At 37.9% G+C, this 22,576-nt stretch overlaps 1 protein-coding gene across 2 annotated transcripts in view; it reads left to right on the top strand.

Moving 5' to 3' along the window:
• The first annotated feature begins 4,410 nt into the window (after window positions 1–4,410).
• The window catches only part of Ccdc158 (coiled-coil domain containing 158), an 81,934-nt gene continuing 63,768 nt past the window's right edge, over window positions 4,411–22,576 (top strand). For both annotated transcript variants that reach the window (XM_058584228.1, XM_046459005.2), the window contains exons 1-4: window positions 4,411–4,694; window positions 5,018–5,315; window positions 16,359–16,501; window positions 20,969–21,186. In XM_058584228.1, the coding sequence (XP_058440211.1) occupies window positions 16,432–16,501; window positions 20,969–21,186 (288 nt within the window). In that variant the 5' untranslated portion in view covers window positions 4,411–4,694; window positions 5,018–5,315; window positions 16,359–16,431. The remainder of the gene's footprint in view (window positions 4,695–5,017; window positions 5,316–16,358; window positions 16,502–20,968; window positions 21,187–22,576) is intronic.

The following is a 22,576-nucleotide window of genomic DNA, read 5'->3' as shown; positions in this document are numbered from 1 at the left end:
ATATGATGTAAAATAGAAAATGTAAGGCATAATTAGAAAGAGAAAATATCTATACCAAAAATCTGTAACTCTAGTAACTCTAGTTTTGCATTCATTTAGTTTTTTTTGTGTGTGTGTGTGCCAGGGATTGAACCCAGGGGTACTTAACCATGAGCCACATCCCCAGCCCTTTTTATTTTTTATTTTGAGACAGGGTCTTGCTAAGTTATTTAGAGCCTCACTAAGTTGCTGAGGCTGGCCTTGACTTGAGAGTCTCCTGCTTCAGCCTCCAGAGCTGCTGTGATTATAGCCACGCATCACCACATCTGGCTGGGTCTAGGTTTTTTATGTTTTTAGTTGTAGATATACACAATACCTTTACTTTATTTATTTATTTTTATGTGGTGCTGAGGATCGAACCATAGGCTAAGTAAAAATATCTATTTTTCCCAACTACTATCATTTATGAAACTGATTATGTTGGGTAAACTAGAATTTCCTTTTACTATTTTTTAGACGTTGATGGGCCTTTATTTTGTTCATTTATATATGTGTGGTGCTGAGAATTGAACCCAGTGCCTCACACATGGTAGGCAAGCACTCTACCACTGAGCCACAACCCCAGCTCCCAAGGAATAAAGGCTTACTCTTCATGTGTGTGGCGGGGAGCTGGGGATTGAACCCAGGGTCTTGTGCATGCAAGGCAGGCACTCTATTAACTAAGCTATATGTCCAACCCCCAAGAATTTTTTTGAACTAAGCAAATCATTAATTAAATTTTTAGTGACACTACTTTATGATGTCTGAAGTGCTTTTCTGGCACAATTTTAATAAATGCTTTTGTACCAAGATAAAGTTCTTTTCTTTCATTTTATTTATTTACTTTTTAAAACAGGCCGCATTTTTTTATTTGTAAGGACTAATTTGTTTGACTTTATTTCTCTTATTTTCCTCTTTTTATTTTTTCCCTTTTTTAGAATGAAAAGGGTTGAGGAATTCCCCCCCCCCGCCCCCGTACAGTATATGACTGAGCTCTCAGGCCCCTTGCATATCCCATGTCAGATAACAACTTTCAAGTGGATTAATATTTTGTCTGGTCAGTGCCAAGGTGCAAGTGTTTGTCTTCATTTACTCCCAAAGGGAAATAAAGCATGTTGCACCTTCCTACTTAGGTAAAGATTAACTGTGAGGACCAGATTTTGTCAGAAGGGGAAGATTCATTTTATCTTGGGTTTGAGACTGGGGAGGGTGGCATGCATTCAAAACCAACGGGGAAGAACAATCCCCCTTCTGGTCCCTGAGACTGATGATAAAGATGATCACCTTGAAGATGTCAATCTCCAAAGCAGTTTCATGTTGGGGATCAGGGGCTGCAGGAAGCAGGGGTGTCATACTAAGTGAAAGAAATCAAAAGGTGTGGCCCAGGCGTACCGTCCCACACAAGGATTTTCTGACCCAAAAAACTGAAAATCAGGTTTGTTTCTGATCAGTGCCAGTTCCAATTTTGGTCACTGGAAATCACTGCCTCCCCTGGGGTGGCAAAGTGGAGTGACTGGATTGGAGAGGTCTGAAGCTATATGGAGGAGGCCAGGCCATGATTGGGCAGATCTTCAGCAGGAGAGCACCCCATTTTTCCATCAGCCATAGGTCAGATGGAACAGAAAGTTAGTTTGAAGGGAAAGAACATCTCAGTCCACCTTGAGTTGAAGCCCAAGGTAGGGTACCCCTGCCCCTACATTTGATTCACATTGTCATATTAACTCTTAAACATAAGGAGGGAAAGAGCAAGTGGATGCTTCTCAGACAGATAGTCCTAAGTCACCAAGAAGGTGATAGTTAAATGTTTTCCAAGCCCAGACACTGAGTTCTGATTATGTCTTAGGAAAAGCTAATCCCTCAACTTCCTCTAGAGTGCCAGGAATGACCACAAAAAGAGAAGGCTGGCCCTTTCTTATAGTCGCCAAGGAATATCAGGTACCTGGCACAGGGATGTGGGGTGGGCAGCTGGCTAGTCACTGGGTACACCTGCTCTGCCTCCCAATCTCCAGCCATGCAGTGACAGCCTATTCTTTCATTTTATAGAATTAAAATGTTTTTCCTTTTTTTCCAAGCCTCTTAAGATAATTTCTACAGCTAACATTTTGCAGATGGAAATATTAATGCTCCAAAGGTTTACTGGCTTGCTTAAGGTAGTACCAAAGCTCAGGCCAGGTTTAGTTTTATTATTTTTTAAACCATTCTTAAATTAACCAAGGCTTCCTAATTACATCCTGCTGCCATTTACAATGACAACATTAGGAAGGACACTTCACAGTGGAGCTACACTTAACTTTAACAGTTTCTTTATGTTTCCCTCAATGTCCAGCACAGGATCTGGTTCATGGTTGGAACCAAAGAAGGGAGACATGTAACAACCCCAGACTCAGTGACCTAGATCCTATATGACTAGAACCTCCGACAACCTCTGCTTGTTTGTTCACTCTGCTCAAGCCTCACTGGCCTCCTGATTCTCAAACATACCAAGCACGGGCCTGGAAAGCTCCACCTCACCATATCCCTGACTTCCTTCCCACAGTGCTATAAGTCAGTGTCATTTTGCCCATGAGGCTTCTTCAGACCATACTATGAAACGGCACCCCCACATTCTCTAAACTCCTCACTCTGTCTCTGTAACACTTTTCTCCGTCTGACATATTTGGACTTGTCTATTTGTGCATGGATCATGTTTCTCCATAAGAATGTAAGCTCCACTAGGAGATTAACTTATAGGAACTTTCTTTTTATCTCCAGTTTTATTGTCAAATCTTACACATGACATGAAGTAGGTGCTCTATCAATATTTGTGGAATGAATGAATGAATGTTAAAGGAACTCACCTTCCTGATATTTCAATTCTTCATTTTAAAAGCTAAGAATGCTTTTAATATTGTAAAATGTCATAAAGTTAAACTGCAAGACACTTCAAAATGCAAGGGATTTTATAATAAAATCGGATGCACATAATTTTTCACATATATGTGGGTTTAGTTTTATACTTGTCTAATTAATCCTCCCCTCCCCCTTTTTATGCCACACTGGGTCTCACACAACACATGCTAGGCAAAGACTCTAGCACTGTGCTACATCCCTAGCCCTTATTCAATTTTTTTTTTTTTTTTTTTTTACTTTGAGACAGTGTCTTTTTGAGTTACCCAGATTGGCCTCAAACTTCCTGCCTCAGGCTTTCCAGCAGCTGGGATTACAGGTGTACCCCTACACCTAACTTCACATTTCTTTTATTTAAAAACTTCAAAAAGAAAAAAATGTGAAATTTCTTTGGCTAGTTTGCAAACACAAAATGAAGCACCAATGTGAATCATATATTAGGTGGCTAAAATGTTATGCCAAAGAATACATTCATGCTTTGACAAAACAATTAGGGGGGAAAATCGTAAATTGCTTTTTGTGTAGACACAAAACCTAAGCTACTTACCTTTCTACTTGTTATTTATGGTTTCGTTTCTTGTTAACATATTTGGTTCTATAAGTAATTTTAAATGTCTCCAAGTCAATAAATCAAAATATTTGTTATAGATATGATTAAAAAGCAAGCTTTAATATTATTTAGTACTATTTTTACTAAAAATTGTAACTACATTACGTAACATAGAATTTATTAATATTTCAAATCAAGTCATGCATAAAAAGTTATTTGCTGTAGGTGTCTTCATGATGTGATTGTCAATAGAATTAAACACTTCAAGTTGTGTCTGTCACCCACCCACCTTTCTGGATTCCTTCTTTTCGAATGCCAATTTGGACAGCACGGAGAAATCTGGGAGTGTAATCATACATCTGATAAATTCTATATTAGGGATAAAGAGAGTAACCGAGGCACAGCAGAGAAACAGCTCTCCGGAGGCAGAAGGGTCAGCTATCCAGGGAACACGTCTGAACTTTGAAAAATAATTCCAGACTGAGGAAGAGCATTAACAAAGACAGAGCTGCAAATGTGAATTCTTTTAACTTCAAATGGTCAAGGAGACCTGAAGAGAGGGGGATGGGCGAGGGTGACAGAGGATGAGGCAGGGGGAAGACCAGATCCACGCCTGGGCTTGCCTCCTAGGGCACAGGTAAGAGCGATTGGTGGGGGTTGATCTGGGAAGATCCTTGTGGAGACAATCCTGAGAACCGCCAGGAGGCATATGGGTGGCGACAAGAGGCGGGGAGGCCCGTTATCGGGCAGTAGGAAAAGTGAGATACTGAGTAGCAGAGAGTACAAGTCGGGGTCCGCGACTCGGGTAGTGTCTGGGGTGAGACCGGCAGAACCGCCCGGCTTCGCGCTCCGGGGCGGCGGGCGGGGAGCACGGCGCTCGGTTGCCTGGGCGACAGCGTCCGGGGGCGGAGTCCGGGTGCTGGCGTGGCCCCGCCCCACGGTCGCGGAGCACTTTCTCCCAGGAGTCCTTGGACAACTAGTCGAGCTTCCCAACCGTCCCTACCCGGCTCGTGCCCAGAGGGCGGCAGCCAGAGCACGAGCGCCCAGAGAACCGGCGCGAGGTGGGCGGGGCAGCGTCCGGCGCCGTCGCCGACGAGGACGAGCCACTGCCGCGGGCTTCGGGGCGGAGAGTGGGGAGCCCGCAAGTCCCCTGCCGCCGGGTCGCGCTGGTGCGACCGCCGTGCCCGCCGGCGCCCAGCGGAGATGCGGCCTGTCTCTTAGGATGAGGTGTTGGTAGCAGGTACAGGGGCGGGGTGGGGCCTGGGGGGACAGGGTTGGTGGTTCTCCGGAGAACCGGGGAGCAACTCGTGTTCATTCCTGGAATCTTCCAGAGCCTTGGTTTGCACATGGTAGATGCCCAATAAAGAGTTTCTTAACCGGAATGGACTGCTGTTTTCCGGGGTTACAAAACCTACCGGGAGGTGGTGAGGTGGCGGTAAAACCGGGGCATCTCAGGAAGACCCTAGGGGCTTATGCAAAGTTATTTAATTTGTGGGGGAACACTGGATCCCTTGCCCCAATAGGACTGCTAACTTGTGTTCCTACCTGCTTCCGGGGAAACAGGAGGAAGAGACAAGGAAAACTTGTGGATAAAGAGAAGTCTAGCCTTGGACAGTCAGTAACCTCTCCTCCAAAATGAGACAGCATTAAACGCTGTGCAAGGGCCCTTTCAGCTTGCCTCCTCTCTGAAATCGATTGGTGGACTCCGCTTTGCCCATTATAGGCATCAGTCACAGCACAGAGTTCTTGAAACTCTCCTTTTCCGCAAAACTCTGCTTCAGGTCTACACTCAGGCTCCTCCAGGTTTTGTTCGTGCATCGTCCTGTTCAGTAAAGTCAAGGGAAAGTTGAAGAAAAGTGAGGTAGGCTGTTTCTTGGGGATTTGTGACTGGCAACTACTAACTGTTACTTCTCTTAGCAGCAGATACTGGGGGGGGGGGCGGGGCGGTGCTCAGTGTTTCAATTTATCTCAGATACTAGACAGCTGAATCTGTTTGGCTATATGTAAGATCATCTGCTGAAGTGGAGAAGTGATGTGGGAGGTCAGAGCCTCTTGTTTCTCTGCCACACTTGTTTTAATCTTAATACAATTATCTATTCACTTGTGATGTGTGTAAAATGGTTTTCATCCAATAGAGTTATACTTTCAGATTAAATTAAGGATAGTGACAACAATTTATTTGCTATATATGCAAAGCCCTTGCTATTGTGCTTTTGCAATGAGGACTTAATATTGTCTAGTATGTTAGGGTGACCCACTTTAAAACTCCACCCTTTGAGCTGGAGGTGTAGCTAAGAGGTAGAGCTCTTGCCAAACATGTATAAGGCCCTGGGTTTGACCCCCAGACCAGCAAAAATCAATCATGAAATCAATCTCTGCCATTTATTAAATAGGGTCTTTTGTGAACCACCTATCTCCAAAGTAGATGGCCCCAAATTATATAGTATAGTAGGCTGAATAATGGCCACCCCAAAACATCAGGTCTTAATCCCTGGAAATCATAAAGGTAGTATGGGGAAAAGGTCTGCACAGGTGATTAAGTTAAGAATGATGAAATGGGAAGACTATCATGAATTATCTAGGTGGGCCCAAAATGCAAAAAAAAAAAAAAAAAAAAAAAGTCATAAAAGAGAGGCAGCAAGAGATTTGTTACAGAGGAAGAGAAGGCAATATGACCACAGAAGCACAGATTAGAGTGCGGTGTCCACAGGTCAAGGAATGCTGGGGGCCAGAGAGAGAAGAACAGATTCTCTCCCAGAGCCTCTGGAGAGCACAGCTCCTGCTCATACCTTGTTTTCAGGTATGTGAGACTGATTTTGGACTTGTGGCCTCCAGAACCGTGAGAGAATAAAATTGCTATTGTTTGCAGCCTCCAAGTTTGTAGAAATTTGTTACAGCAACTAAAGGAAAGTAATATGTATGACAGTGCTCATAAATCACATAGAATCGTGTATGGACAGATTTAAAAACTACAACTGGAGCAGTAGTGGAGACCACTGTATATTTTCCTGGAATCCTGTTAAGTTCTAAGGAAAGGATTTAAATAGGGAATTTGGAAAAGAAGAGAAAAGAAATTAAGTGATGCACAGGAAAGAGGTAGTCTAGTATTTAAACTAGTTTTTTAGATTTTCTTCTGTTTTCTTATTAATAATCACAGTTTTTGCTCTGGCTAAAGAGAGTAAAGGGAAAAATGTTTGACTTGGGCTTGGTCCTTAGCCAAGTAATTGCATATCCATCAGATGTATATCAAATAAGAGTTGGAGACAGTTGGGGATTGAGGGCCACCATTGGGGACAAACAGGAATGCAGAAGTGCTTCCAGGTGAGGAGTGTTAAAATCTGGTTGAAAGCAACTTCTCGTCATCTGAGATGAAGACACTTTGGGGTTCTCAGATGAAAGCAATGCTAAGGTTTAATTGATTGATTTCTGGGATCCAGGCAGGTAATTTTTCCTTCCTACTCTCCCTCAATCTGGTTTATTTTTACACTATAGACATAATTTGCATACCATATGAGTCATCTCTTTTAAGTGTATAATCCATTGCTTTTTAATAAATACTGAATCGTATAGTCAGCAGCATAATTCGATTTTTGGTATTTTTGTGGTGCTGGAGATTGAACCTAGGATTTCACACATGCTAGGCAAGTGCTCTACCATTGCAGCCCCCCTTTCTTTATAAAAAAAATTAATTTTGAGAAAGAGTCTTGAAAGTGGCCAAAACTGGTGTTGAACTTGAGAGCCTGCCTCAAGCTCCCAGGTCTCTGGGTTTGTAGGTGTATACTACCACATGCAGTAACAATTGAGTTTTAAAACATTGTCACTCAAGAAAGATCCCTTGTACCATTTGCAGTCAATCCCCATTCCCAGTCCCAGCACCAGTCCTCTTTGCATCTCTGGCCTGCTTTAGAGTTAGGTTTTAGTCGCAACACTGCACTTCTCCAATTGCCACATACCTGGCCTCAACTCCTACTCAGTGTATTCTCAACCGAGCTGCTGAGGATCACATACCAATAGTTTAAATCCATCAATAACTTTCTCTTGTAATTTTTTCATATCTCTGGTTGTATACAAAGTATATTCACACCATTCGTCTTTAGTATGGCCTTTTTAAGGCTCAAGTGAGCTCTGTGCCCTGCCAATCTCACCATCTTTAGGAAAGGAATGGAGAAGCACAGCATTCCTTTGCAGGAGGCATGCAGGTGGTGTCTAATAATCAGGCTTCTCTTTTCTTGACTACCCTGCAACCTCACTAGTCTTCCTCCTCCTCAGTAACACTGAGCTCTTCTCAGCATAGGACAGTTGTATATGGTATTTCTTTTTAAGAAACTATCCCAGACTCTCTTTTGCCACACAACTCAAATTTTACCTTCATAGAAAGTCCTTCCCTGACCTACCTGAACTGAAATTGTCTTAAGTGCCTCATCTGTGTTTTCTTCATTTCACCTAATCACTCTCCAAAAGTATATTTTGATTTTTTTCTTTAGTGTCTCTCCCCATTAGAATATAAATTCACAAGTGTAGAAACTTGATTGGCCATGATCTTGGTCAGGTCTGTCTGAAGTACTTATAGAAAAACTATTTATCGTAGCAACACATGGTAAACCTATCAAAATGTGAGCAACGGTAATTAATAGTTACTGAATGCTTGCTTAATGCCAGGCACTGTGCTAATTACTACATATTCATGAATTATTTAACTGAAGCTTACCACTTCAATTTACAACACGTAGAGTAAGAGGAACATGTCCTCCAAATTTAGTTCCCTACATTAAATTATTTTTTTTCCATAGACATTGGCATTAGTATGTTGATTTTTCAAGATTGGATCAATGTATGTGATGGGATCTCTTTCCCCACATCTCTGTAAGCTAAAGTAGAGAAGTTTTTGCTGCTAAGGAAAGGAAGAACAAAGGAACAGTATAAGTAAAAGTAGAATCCTAAAGAGAGCAGGACACAGCAAGTGAGAGTTACATTGGAACAATGTCTTGGGGTCCTGGTGAGAGGAAGCTGGGGGATTGCTTAGGCCAGACCAGAAAGGATTTTGAGTACTAGTATTAATTCCCACTTTAATATTTTTTAAATGTTATTTTAAATGTTCAAGTTGGAGATGATTTTTAGAGCTCTTTTAGTCTAACACTCTGCCCAAGAAAGGACACCCAATTACAGTTGCCATCCCAGGAAGTGCTCATCATCCACAGCTTGAACACCTCCCAAGCAAGCCCATCACATATATATTCAGGGCACTCTGATTTTGAGAAAGTCCATCTCCACATTAAACTAAATCTGTCTTTCTTCACTTCAGTTTAGTATTCCACATTGAGCATGTAGAATATACTCACTCATTTTTAAAATGTGGCAAGTGCTTGCTTACATTCCACTGAAAAATTTTTAAATTGTTGTTTATTATTGTAGTATACCTGCTTGAAATCTGGCAACCTATTTCTGACTTAGCCAGACAGAGGATTTTTACCCAGTAACTTTTCTAGTGAAGTACAAGATCTGTTGCTTAGTCAAAAAGAGAGTGAAAAGTAGTTTAAATTAAAGATATTCAGCTAGTTTATTTAAGTCAGTTTGGACTGTACTTAGAGAAAGGTCAGGTCTGGGAATATTAATATGGGGATCGTATATGCCTATTGGTTAACTTGCTGTCTTGTCTTGATAATTCCAATAAGACTATGCCAACAAAATTAGCATTGGACCAACAGGAAGTCATGGAATATCCAAGTTGGAGATGATTTTAGAGATCTTCTAGTCTAACATTCTGCCAAAGAAAGGACACCCAGTGACAATTGTGATCTCCACAAGTGTTTGTCATCCTCAGCTTGAACACCTCCCAAGCAAGCCCACTCCATGTATATTCATGTCATTGAATATGTTTTGTTGTGCAAATACAGTCTAGATAAGTGCTATGCATTATTAATTAAAATGTACTTTCATATAAAATGAAAAGTAAGTTTTTGTTGCTTTTGTCATATACAAGTATTTTAGGTCTTATCAAAACCTAAAGTGATGAAAATGAACTTCTTAACTGAACTTTTTGAAAATATAAATTTAAGTTAATGAAATATATATATTAATAAGTAGATTTGTTTGTTTTCAGATGTTAATAGAATAATTGAAAATAAGAATATCCAAAAGTTAATGTATATTCTATTTTATTTCCAGTTATATTTAAGACTTATGAACATATACAACTATGTATTATTTTATTATATCTGTACCTAATTTATTTTAGAAAACCTGAGGCCATCAACCTGATTAATATCTAGGCTTGAATACCTAAAATATAAAAGCTATAAGAACTTTACCTTTGTGGTTTTCAGCTTTCTCTGTGGTTGTCTGGGGCAGAAAGGAAGGTTTATAGTTGGAGCTCAGATGAGTTAAAGAAAGACTTCCACTGCTTAGATATGATTTGAAAAACACAACTATAATCTCCATTTAGTAAAGGTGAAAGTTGAGACTTAAGAGATATGGGGGGCTGGGGATGTGGCTCAAGCAGTAGTGCGCTCGCCTGGCATGTGTGCAGCCCGGGTTCGATCCTCAGCACCACATACAAACAAAGATGTTGTGTCCGTCAAAAAACTAAAGAATAAATATTAAAATTCTGTCTGTCTGTCTCTCTCTCTCTCTCTCTCTCTCTCTCTCTCTCAAAAAAAAAGAGATATGGGAAGGTTTGCCTGTGCTCTCATAGCTACCTAATGTCAGAACAAAGTTTCCTCATTCTGAGTTCTGTGCTGCTTCCCTCTTACCTCCCTACTAAATGTTATTATGTGTACTTATAAAGGATGACCTTAGCTAGCTTAATTCTATATCACGTTATAACAGTCTCTGTGCTTAGGCAGTACAGATTAAATCCACTTGTTTTCTCTTCATGGACTTATATGAAACTTACATCTTTCTAAAAATAAAAGGATATAGCCATTTATTTTGGGAAAGTGAGTTAGCACACTCCATTTAAACAATAAAGAGTACTGTTGTTCATGTTATTACAACCGTATTATGTGGTACCATATAAATATCTATGTGTATATATACATATATATTGAGGAAAGTACTGAAAAGAAAGGCCTACAACATGAGTTATTTCAGTTAACCCTTATTCTTTTGAGGTGTATATTCTTTTATCTTATAGTCTTGCCAAGGTTTAATAGTCTCAGGTCACAGAGCTAGTAGATCACAGAGCTAGAATTTGAACCTAAATGACATCAAGAGAGAGAATATGATTGAGAAAGCAGACACTGAGAGCAATATGCAATTAATAAGCAGTTAACAGTAACTCAGGCTGTAAAGTACTGCCCAATATTACTCTCTTCATTGTGAATCTGAGACTGTACCAGCCCAGAGATGCTGTTTTGGAATATGTAGTTGGACAATCCTGGGATACTTCAGTCTGGATCTAGGAGAATAAAGACTGATCCTTTATATCCCCAATCTCAGGTTTCTGTAGAAGGTAAAATGGTCCATCCTAGAGACTTGAGTCATTAGTTGATGAATCTAAGAATCTGAATAGAGTGTACATTATAAATAATCTGTACCCAGTCAAAATAAGCTTGGATTTTAAATTTCCTTGCTATGGAAACAGTTGTTCATTCTATCATAATCACAAGAAAGGACCACCCTAAGTAGCAGCCAGAAGGAAAGAAATCAAAGACAAGACTGTTCACACCAGAAAAGTGCAAGTACATATCTACATAGCCTTTTGGAGTTCAAGGAGAAGGGATAAGAACCCAGTAGATATTTTTAAATACTCTAATTCAAGTATAGAACAAAAACTAAAGCCTGTAAACTGTTTTCTTCTGAAATTCCTCTTTGTGGACTGTAGTTTCCAAGGCCTTTCCTGCAACATTCCAGTCAAATAACTAGAGTAGAATATTTACATAGTTATTACTTGTTAGAAAAATTGAAGACTCCTTTCAGTGTGAACCTGTTCATAATTTTAAATGAGGCACAATTGTTCATAGTAGATATTGGGTATAACAGAAAAGACCAAGATCTTACCTCTATATTTCACTTATATACACTTGTATGTTCATATCATGATCCCCAAATCAACCATGTACAGAGTTTTTAACTTTTTATGTTTGAAGCAAAAATTTTTCATTTCCCTTAATAATTTCATAAACTTTATACCTGAAAACAGATAATATTTTAATTCTTACAGTGTCACAAAAATGGAGAAACACTTCACAAAATGAGGCTATGGTTAATCTAAAATAGTGAAAATCTGAATTGTAAATATTTTTTATCCTGAGGCTCATAAAATAACTAACAGCATTGGCAAATAGAGTACTAAATATCTTCTTTATAAATAAATGGCTGTCTTCAACAAAATTGAGCACTGAATAAAAACACTGAAGAAACTAGGGATAGAAGGAACTTACCTCAACATCATAAAGTTTATACATGACTAACTCAAAGCCAACGTCATTCTGAATTGAGGAAAAACTGAAAGCATTTCATCTAAAATCAGGAGCAAGACAAAGATATCCATTCTCACCACTCCTTTTCAATATAGTTCTTGAACTTTTAGCTCTCGGAGCAATTGGACAAGAGAAGGAAATTAAAGGGATACAAATAGGACAAGAAGTCATATTATCACTGTTTGCTGATGACATGATCCTATACTTAGAAGATCAAAGAAATTCCACCAGAAGACTTCTGAAGCTGATCAATAAATTCAGCAAGGTAGCAGGATACAAAATCAACATACATAAATCAATAATTTTTCTATATCTCAATAACAAATCTATTGAGAAAGTTTTTTAAAAAAATTCCATTCACAATAACCTCAAAAACAAACCAAGCTTTAAAATAAACCTAACCAACAAGGTGAAACATCTCTATAATGAAAATTACAGAACACTAAAGAAATAAATTGAAGAACTCAGAAGATTGAAACACCTCCGATGTTCTTGGATACATAGAACTAATATTGGTCACATTACCAAAAACAATACATAGATTTCATGCAAAAAGATCAATGGCAGTCTTCACAGAACTAGAAAAAACAATTCTAAAATTCATATGGAATAGCCAAAGCTATTCCATATGAAATATAAAAGTGAAGCTGGTAGTATCACAATACCTGTTCTCAAATTATGCTACAGAGTTATAGTAACAAAATCAGATTGGTATTGGCATTAAAACAGATATGAAGATCAATGGAGTGGAATAGAAGACACAAAACTACATAGAGTTATTGGATCTTGACAAATGAGCTAAAAAATATATTGGAGAAAAGATAGCCTCGTTAAAAAAAAATTGTGGTAGAAAAACTGGTTATCCATATATAGAAGAATGAAACAGGATCCCTATCCTTACCTGCACAAAAAATCAACTCAAAAGTGGATCAAATACTTAGGAGTTAGACCAGAAACATTTCAACTGGTAGAAGAAAACATAGGGTCAACACTCTTTAGGTGCCAGTACTAACTTCCCACTAAGATTCCTAAAGCTCAAGAAATAAAACCAAGAATCAGTAAGGGGATAGCTTCAAATTAAAGAGCTTCTGCAAAAATAAAGGAAATAAGAACATGAAGAGAGAGCCTACAGAATAGGAGAAAATCTTTGACAGCTACTTTTCCAACAGCAGATTAATATTCAGAATATATAAAGAATTAAAAAAACAGGAAAATGAACTAAATAGATGTTTTTCAAAAGAATAAATGCAGCTGGGGTTGTGGCTCAGTGGTCGAGCACTGGCCTAGCATATGTGAGGCACTGGGTTTGATTCTCAGCACCGCATATAAATAAATAAAATAAAGGTCCATTGTCAACTAAAAAATATTTTTTAAAAAGAATAAATGCAAATGGCCAACAAATATATGGAAACATGTTCATTTTTCTTAGCAATCAGAGAAATGCAAATCAAAATCATATTGAGGCCACCACAGTGGCGTATGCCTGTAATCCCAGTGGCTTTGGAGGCTGAGGCAGGAGTATGCTAAATTCAAAGCCAGCCTCAGCAAGGCGAGACACTAAACAACTCAGTGAGACCCTGTCTCTAAATAAAATACAAAATAGAGCTGGGGATGTGGCTCAGTGCTCAAGTACCCCTGAGTTCAATCCTTGGTGCCCTCCCAAAATCAAAAATAACCATACTGAGAGATCTCCAGTTAGAATGACAGTTGTCCAGAATACAAATAATAATAAGTGCTGGTGAGGATGTGGGGGAAAAGGTACACTCAGGTGTTGCTGGTGGAACCGAAAATGAATACAAGTTTGGAAAGCAGTATGGTGATTTCTCAAAAGGCTAGGAATGAACCTACCCCATGACCCAGCTATCCCACTCATTATTTATCCAAAAAATTGTAATCAGCAATCAAAAATAGAAATACATGCATACCAATGTTTATAGCAGCACAGTTCTCATTAGCCAAGTTATGGAACTAGCTTAGATGCCCATCAATAGATGAATAGATACAGAAAATGGTGTATATACTGAAATTTTACTCAGTAATAAAGAATAAAATTGTGGGAGCTGAGATTGTGGCTTAGTGGCAGAGTGCTTGCCTAGCACGTGTGAGACACTGGGTTAGATCCTCAGCACAATCAATCAATCAATTTAAATAATGAAATTGTGTTATTTGCTCATAAATGGAGAACATTATGTTATGTGAAATAAGCTAGACTTAGAAAGTCAAGTGTGAAGTAGAAGCTCATGTAGAAGCTAGAGAGAAATAAGGAACTTTTAAAAAGGAAGATCTCATGAAAATAGAAGGGAAAATAGTGGGACAGAGTAAGGAGATCAAGGGGTGGAAGGAGGAATGGGAAAGAGGAAAGAAATGATATTGACCAAGTTATATGCATGTATGAATATATTATAATAAATTCCACTTGTACGTGTAGCTATAATGCACCAATTATAAAACAAATTAATAGATGGAAAACTAATAGAGTAGAGGAAGAGAATCAGGGAGGGAAGGGAGAGGTTAGTACCATGGGTTGAATGGAGCAAATTATGTTATATTCATTTATGAATATGTAAAAATGAACCCTAAAATTATGTAAAACTATAATGTAATAATCAAAAACAAAAAATGGCTGTTTAAAAACTCCTGTTTAAGTAAATAACTTGTGTTGTCTTCTTTAAACTATTAATTTTATAAGAAAAAATTCCCTTCCAAAAAATTGTGTTCTCAATGGCCCTTTACTAGTCAATCTGAATTAATGAGTTTATTGCATTCATCTTCTTAAATCAAAGTAAACAAGTATGGTTTCTACAATTGAGTTCTAAAGTCAAACCTTCATTTTTCTTCTTTCTTTCTTATGCAACTTTTAATTTCCTTTATGTTGTTCTTAGATTCTGTTTCCTGCTTGATACTGGATTAGTTTATGATTTCCAATACAGGGCAGGGATTCTGTCTTGTTCATTCTTCCATGCTTTTGATCTGTCTGTAATTTGTGATAACATTACTCAGTAAGTTGAATTTTTTTAGTGTCATTTATCATCTTGAAGACTCTCCTGAAGACTCCCCTGAAACATCAGATTATACAATCACCATTCATTATGAAACTCATTTAAATGAGAAAGGCATTTTTTTCTTCCCAAATGGCAACCTCTTCTATTTAGAATGTTACAATTGCCTAGCAATCTTGACTTAACATTCCATTTTATAATTCTTTATGGAATGTTTCCCTGCCTACTACATATTTCCTAATTGATAGCACAAAACATATTAAGGTAGAATTTGTCTTTAATTAATGATGGCACCTCAGTAGCTAAAAGAAGGAAACTGTAAGTATAATAAAAAGGAATTCTATTCAGTAAAAACTCTGCATAGTTACCAGGGTTTTAAGATATTTAAAGCACTGTGTACTTGCAAACATGAATTAATATAAAATTATAAACCAAGCGTTTTTTGTGATCTTCCTCTTTCCATCATTTTAATGGTCCTTCCTACATCTATTTTGTTTGGTTTGTTTCATACCTCAATTTCTTCTTTTATGTTTATTATTTTCTATGTTTTTATGTATTTTCTATTTTTCTTAGAGATTATTTATTTCTATGCTTTCATTTTGTCTCTATTTTTAAATTTTTATTTTTGCAGTGCTGGGGATCTCTTCTTCAAAAAGAAAGAACAATTATCCTTGCACATGCTAGGCTAGCTATCTTACTACTGAGCTGCCTCCCAGCTCCATTTTTATTGACATAAATGTTTATGGCTAGGAATTTTCCTCTATTCACTGTTTTTAATATATCTCTCAGATCTGATGTATAGTTTTTGTGCTATCATTTTTCAGAAATTCCTTAACTTCTGTTTATTTCCTTTGTTACACAGAATTGTTTAATAAAGAAGGTCTTTTAATTTTCAGATGGAAAGCCTTTTTTGGTCTTGGTGTTTCATTTTCAATTTACAGTTTTATTGCATTGTAAACAGAGGATATCATTTGTAACATTTCTACTTTATGGAATTTAATGATCTTTTACTTGTGTCCTAGAACATGGTTGATTTTTATGAATAAGTTCCGTGTGCAATTTAGATGAAAGCATATTCTTTATTATCAAAGTATAGTGTTCAGTATACTACTAAAAGCTATACTGTAGTGATTATTTCATCTAAATGTTATATACTTATTTTGGTCCACTTGGCCTGTCTTATGCTGATTACACTTTCTAGTTCTTACTGCATCTTCTGTTAAAGAAGTATTTATCTAAGAGATTGCTATGTTATCTGATACAGAAATAGAAATAGTATATCTTTATTGTGGGATGTGGCTTTCTTTTTTTTTTTTTTTTGTGGTGCTGAGGATTGAACCCAGGGCCTTATGTATGTGAAGCAAGCACTCTACCAACTGAGTTATATCTTATTACTGAATTTCAAGTATTAACAAAGTTTCTGTTCTGTGAACTTTTTATACTTAATTCCTTATTAACAAAGATTGAATCCTTGGTCTTTTGTAGACAAGAACTAAAAGAACCAAACAGGGAAGCATTCATATTTCAAGATCTTTAGGAAGAGGTAGGAATAGTTAACATGGAATCAAAAACGTGTGAACCAAATAATGAAGATCTTTTACCAAGTAGTGGCATCGCATCCAATGGAGGTATGTACCCTTTATAAAACAAAGTAGGAAACAAATTTAGGATTTATCTTCATAATATTCACTTAAGTTCCTACTTTTAGTATGTTTTGTTTTTAACTTCAGGGCACAGAGCATAATCATGAATGTATACTATATTGTTTATAATTCTACTTTATATGGAGAAAATAGCTTAGTCTTTCAAATGAGCATATCTGTTAACATATGATTGATTAATTACATTAAATTATCTTTTGCTTTAAAAATTGTTTCTGTGCTGAGACACTTCAACCTCATCACATTCCACCATGCTTTCCCTAATGCCTTCTCTTCCTCCTATGTTTCTTTGTCTACTCCTAAGTTAGAATTTTCCATTATTTTGGCTCCTCTTCTCTCACCTGCTCCCACATTGAATCAAGCACCAAGTTCTGCTCTTCATATTCTCAGAGATGTCTTTTGAATTAATTCCCTTTACTACTCACTGGTTTAGGTTCCCATCACCTCTGCTTCAAATTATTTTAATCAAAAGGTAGCAGTAAAACAGACACAGGCGGAATAAATAAATGGAATTTAATACAGGGAATTGTTTACATAGAGATGGAAAGGGAAACATTCCAGAGATTAGCAACATTACTAGAGGCTGTGTCACCTCTTGGGTAAGACGATGACAAAAGGAGCTATTACAAGAGCATAGAACCTAGAGCTGGAACCACAAGAGAGCTGTGGAGGGAGCTTGGAGGGAGGTAAGTCCTCCAGCAACTGCCAGAAACTCACCTGGGGCTGGGTGAGAAGGGAGCAAGACTTTGACCTCTCCCCTCCTCCTGCCTCTGTTCTGCCAGCACTTCCCATTGCAAGGCTACTGGGGAGGAAAAGGGAGAAAGAGAATGGATTCAGGAGCAATGGGGCAGATGACCTGCATAGTCCTGACTGCTTTCCTTTCTTTGTCTCTCACCTAATTCATTTTTTAGTATATCTAGAGTTTATTCTCAATTGCAGGAATGCTGTTTTGCTGACCAGCTTAACAACTTTTATTTCAGCACCCTTATTTTGTAAAACTATCCTTCTCGAAATGTACATACCATCCTAAAATGCCTTTGTCACCACATGCTATTGTACCCATTCTTCCTGTCCACCTTCACTGTCTAACCTCCCAGCATAACTGCATCTCTCACACTGATCATGGACACTGGCACTTGGCCATGGGTTGTCTCTCCTTCCTTAGGTATATCATTATCTTGTCATATCATGGTCCTCATGGGTGACCCATCCAAGATCTGAGACTCAGAGCTTCTTGACCTCTTCACTTTGTATCATCTTGTCCTTTAGTCTAACCACCCATTTCCTAAGTTTGGATCTTATTACCAAGAACTGTTGGACAGCTTCCTATCTTTCAGCCCTCTCACTCCCTCATTCCTTGAAAACTTCTATTTTTCTGCCTAATGAAGGTGTGGTTCTCAACCGTAGTCCGTATCGAAATCACTTTTTGAGATTTTAAACATTTAAATGGATTAGATTCATACTTGAAACTGATTGAATAGATCTAGAGGGACTTAGGCACCACTGCTGTTTTTTGTTGTTTTATAAAACTTTCTCTAGCGGTTCTGATTTACAGTGAAGATTGAGAATAGCTGCTGTAGATTCTGCCATTTTCCCTAAATTACCACTCTTCCTATAAAATCTTTCTTTTGTAGCATCATTTTATGAATCATTTGCCAGTACACTTGGCCCTTTATTCTTCTGTTGCTCTTACAGAAAAAACCCAAATCCTTATCAAACTGACTTGACTTCTCTATTTATGTACTAGGCTGCTGGAATATTTTCCTAGAGAAAGTACACAGAGAGATTTTCCACCAATTTCCAACATTTATGGTCTCCTATCTCAGCTGGGTCCCTATGCCACTGAGAAACATTTCTTTTTCTAAAATTAATTAAATTAATTAATTTGTTCTAATTTGTTATACATGACAGAAGAATGCATTTCAATTCATAGTATGCATATGGAGCACAATTTTTCATTTCTGTAGTTGTACACAAAGTAGAGGCATTCTATTTGTGTCTTCATACATGTACCTAGGGTAATGATGTCCATCTCCTTCTACTATCTCTCCTATACCCCTTCCCTCTCCTTTCCCCTCCCTCCTCTTTGCCCTATCCAAAGTTTCTCCATTCCTCCCATGCTCCCCCCACCCACCCCAATTATAGATCAGCATTCACTTATCAGAGAAAACATCCAGCCTTTGGTTTGGGCTATTGGCTTATTTCATTTAGCATAATATTCTCCAACTCCATCTGTTTACCTGCAAATGCCATGATATTATTCTCTTCTAATGCTGAGTAATATTCCGTTGTGTATGTATCCACAGTTTCTTTATCCTTTCATCTACTGAAGGGCATCTAGGTTGGTTCTACATTTTAGCTATTGTGAATTGTGCTGTTATCAACACTGATGTTGTTGCATCATTATAGTATGCTGTTTTTAAGTCCTTTGTGTATCAGCTAAGGAGTGGGATAGCTGGGTCAAATGGTGGTTCCCATTCCAAGTTTTCTAAGGAATCGTCATACTGCTTTCCAGATTGGTTGCACCAGTTTGGAGTCCCACCAGCAATGTAAGAGTGTGCCTTTTGTCCTACATCCTTGCCAACAATTATTGTTGCTTGTTTTCTTAATAACTGCCATTCTGACTGGAGTGAGATGAAATCTTAGAATAGTTTTGATTTGCATTTCTCTAATTGCTAGAGATGTTGAACATTTTTCATATATTTGTTGACCAATTATATATCTTCTTCTGAGAAGTGTTTGTTCACTTCCTTAGCTCATTTATTGATTGGGTTATCTGGTTTTTTGGCATTAAGTTTTTTGTGTTCCTTATATATCCTGGAGATTAGTGCTCTATCTGATGTGCATGTGGTAACAATTTGCTTCCATTCTGTAGGCTCTCTATTCACCTCACTGATTGTTTCTTTTTCTGAGAAGAAGCTTTCCAGTTGGAATCCATCCCATTTATTAACTCTTGATTTTATTTCCTGTGCTTTAGGAGTCTTGTTAAGGAAGTTGGGGCCTAATCCAACATGATGAAGATCTGAGCCTACTTTTTTTTCTATTAGGTACAGTGTCTCTGGTCTAATTCCTAAGTCCTTGATCCACTTTGAGTTGAGTTTTGTATGTGGTGAGAGATAGGGGCTTAATTTCATTTTGCTGCATATGGATTTCCAGTTTTCCCATCACCATTTTTTGAAGAGGCTATCTTTTCTCCAGTGCATGCTTTTGGCACCTTTGTCTTGCCGCAGTCTGGCTGGGCACAAATGCCGCAGTCTGGCTGGGCACACAATCATGAGCCACCACACAGCTTGTAGATTCAAACAGCAACTCTTTATTCCCGAACTCACACCAGCCTTCTACAATCACGTTCTGGGGAAATCCACGTTCTCTGCCCAAATCCACCTCCACTGGGCTTCTATCTCCAAAATATACTGTCTAAATCCCGTGAGAACTCAAGGGGAACTCAGGCAGCAGGATACGCCCTATTCCCAGCAGGAATAATCTTAAACCTTAAACCTGGAACCTAAACTGGGAACGCCCTAAACACGATTATCTTAAAACCGGGAACACCCTAATCTGCCTTGGTCCTTGAGCAAGGTCACCTACATTCAATGTCACTGCAACATGTCAGCAACATGGGGTACGCTGGCAAGGAAATTGTCATACCTACTTGGCTAATGGCTCCCAGCATTGTCTAATATAAGATAATTGTAGTTTTGTGAGTTAATCTCTGTGTCCTCTATTCTGTACCATTGGTCTACAAGTCTATTTTGGTGTCAGTACCATGCCATTTTTGTTACTATTGCTCTGTAGTAAAGTTTAAGGTCTGGTATAGTGATGCCACCTGCTTCACTCTTTTTGCTAAGGATTGCTTTGGCTATTCTGGGTCTCTTATCTTTCCAGATAAATTTCATGATTGCTTTTTTTATGAGGAATGTCTTTTGATTGGGATTGCAGAGAAACATTTCTTATGATCTTAGTTACATCTGTTTTCAATTTTCTATAATATTTATTTCGTAATTGGCCATTCCAGATGAAATCCAAATTCCTTGGTTTGACCACAGGTCCTTCATGGTTTGTCCCACGTTTTCATTCTCATGTCTGACCACTACTTTCCTTTCCCCTGGAATATCCCATCTGTCCCAAGCCTCCTGGCCTATAATTGTGGTGCCCCCCACTGCCTGAAATGTCCTCTCTCCTCTCCTATCCTCCAGATTTGTTAGTTCTTGCCCACAAATACGCAGAGTCCTTCAGATCAAGTATCATTGGATCGCCCTCCTCCTTGTAGTCTGTTCCTCCTTTGTGCTGTGTTCATCTTTTTTTAGAGCTCTTACTGTCTCTTTAGTATTTTTTCCATTAGGTCTCACTCCTTCAATAAGGGAAATCACCTAGCATAATATTTGCTGAAAAAGTTATTTGATGAAGTTAATTAATAAATTCTTTAATATTTAGGTTCTTCAAGCCCATTTTTTGTGTCATCAATTCGTGGTACAATAATTGAAAACACAGCTGCAACTGGGACTTTGACACAAATTCCTCTTTTCCCTAAATATGAAGTAGAACTTGATTCTCATAGAAAAATAGTTCCTTATCCTGGAAAGGAACACATTGAACGTGTTTTAGAAGAATATTCACATCAAGTCAAAGATTTGCAAAGAAGACTAAATGAAGTGAGTTGCATTTTTCTCTTCTAGTGCCTAACTATTTCAGGTACAGTAGGGAGGCATAGTGCCTTGGGAAAAACCTAAACTTCCTGGAAGAAAAAATTAGCCATGGATCTCTTGGTTAAATTTTTATTTGATCTGTGCTTTCTATTTTGGTATTAAAGTTTGTACTAATGAAAAGTGTACATATCTTTTTTGTTGTTGTTAATTTGTCACAATGCCTTGGTATCATGATTTAATTTTGAACACTTGAATGGCTCAATATGTTATAATTAATGACATTTATCTGTAATTATAATTAATGATTTGTTCAGGGCTGTTCTCCTTTCGTCATGATACCTGATTTCCTTTTACAAAATGATGATAGCAGGTACATTTTGAGATGTATATGTATACATGACACCTAAATAAAGTTTAGAAGTTATTTGCAAAAAATTTCAAATGAACACTACATAGACAGTTACATTTCAGGTTCTATAGTCTACAATCTAAAAGTCAAAATTTTTAACCACCATGTACATAGTTCTTTGTGATCTAACCTGTCCTCTGGCGCCTGTCCTCTACTTGTACCCACTATCCCAGCAGTATCAAGCCACTTGCTCATCCTAGATGTATCATGCTATTCTAGACCTCCTCCATGCTTTTTCCCAGACCATATCCTCTTTTCTACCTTGTCTGCCTGGCAAATTCTTATTAACCATCAAGACAGCTCCAGCATGTCCTTTTCTAAAGCCTTTTCTCTAGACAGCTTTGGATGTGTTGACCTCTGTACAGTTATTGCATTTTATGCCAATGTTATAATATTTAATATACTTTATTAATCTTATTAACACGTTGTTCCATGTCATCAGACTATATAAGCCCTTCTAGGGTAAAAAAAAACCCTGTATTTATTAAATGCTGACAATTATGTACCCCTGTGTTATATACAGAACATACAAAAATGAATAAGATAGGACTTATATTGAGTTTATAGTTTTGGAGGGAGCTGGTCAGGTAAACAAATAATGACAATACCTTATGATAAATAAGCTAATGAAGATATATAGAGACAAAGGAAGCACAGAGGTTCTAGTGAGGAAATGAAATGGTGTCTCTATTTTGTGTTCATCCCCTGGGAAACTATATAACACTTGGTTGGCTTTCAATAAATATGTGTTAAATCAGTAAATAAATTAACAGGGCTGTTTGTATCATGTACCTCTTTTAGAACAGACATGATGCTAGGTACTGGATATATAAAGATGGAAAAGACGTGATCACTTACATGTACACATTTATAGTCTTATGGCTGAGATAGTTAAAATAGAAAATGGTAACAGTGAGATCTGTCCTTCAATAATGGGTAAGCAGCGATGGTAAATCAATGGATACTTCACATTCTTTATCTTACTTG

Source organism: Marmota monax, unplaced genomic scaffold, assembly GCF_021218885.2.
Source record: "Marmota monax isolate L192 unplaced genomic scaffold, Marmota_monax_Labrador192_F-V1.1 WCK01_AAM20220418_F8-fsc00112, whole genome shotgun sequence".
NCBI classification, from domain to species: Eukaryota; Metazoa; Chordata; class Mammalia; order Rodentia; family Sciuridae; genus Marmota; species Marmota monax.
This window is presented reverse-complemented; position numbering and strand designations above follow the sequence as displayed.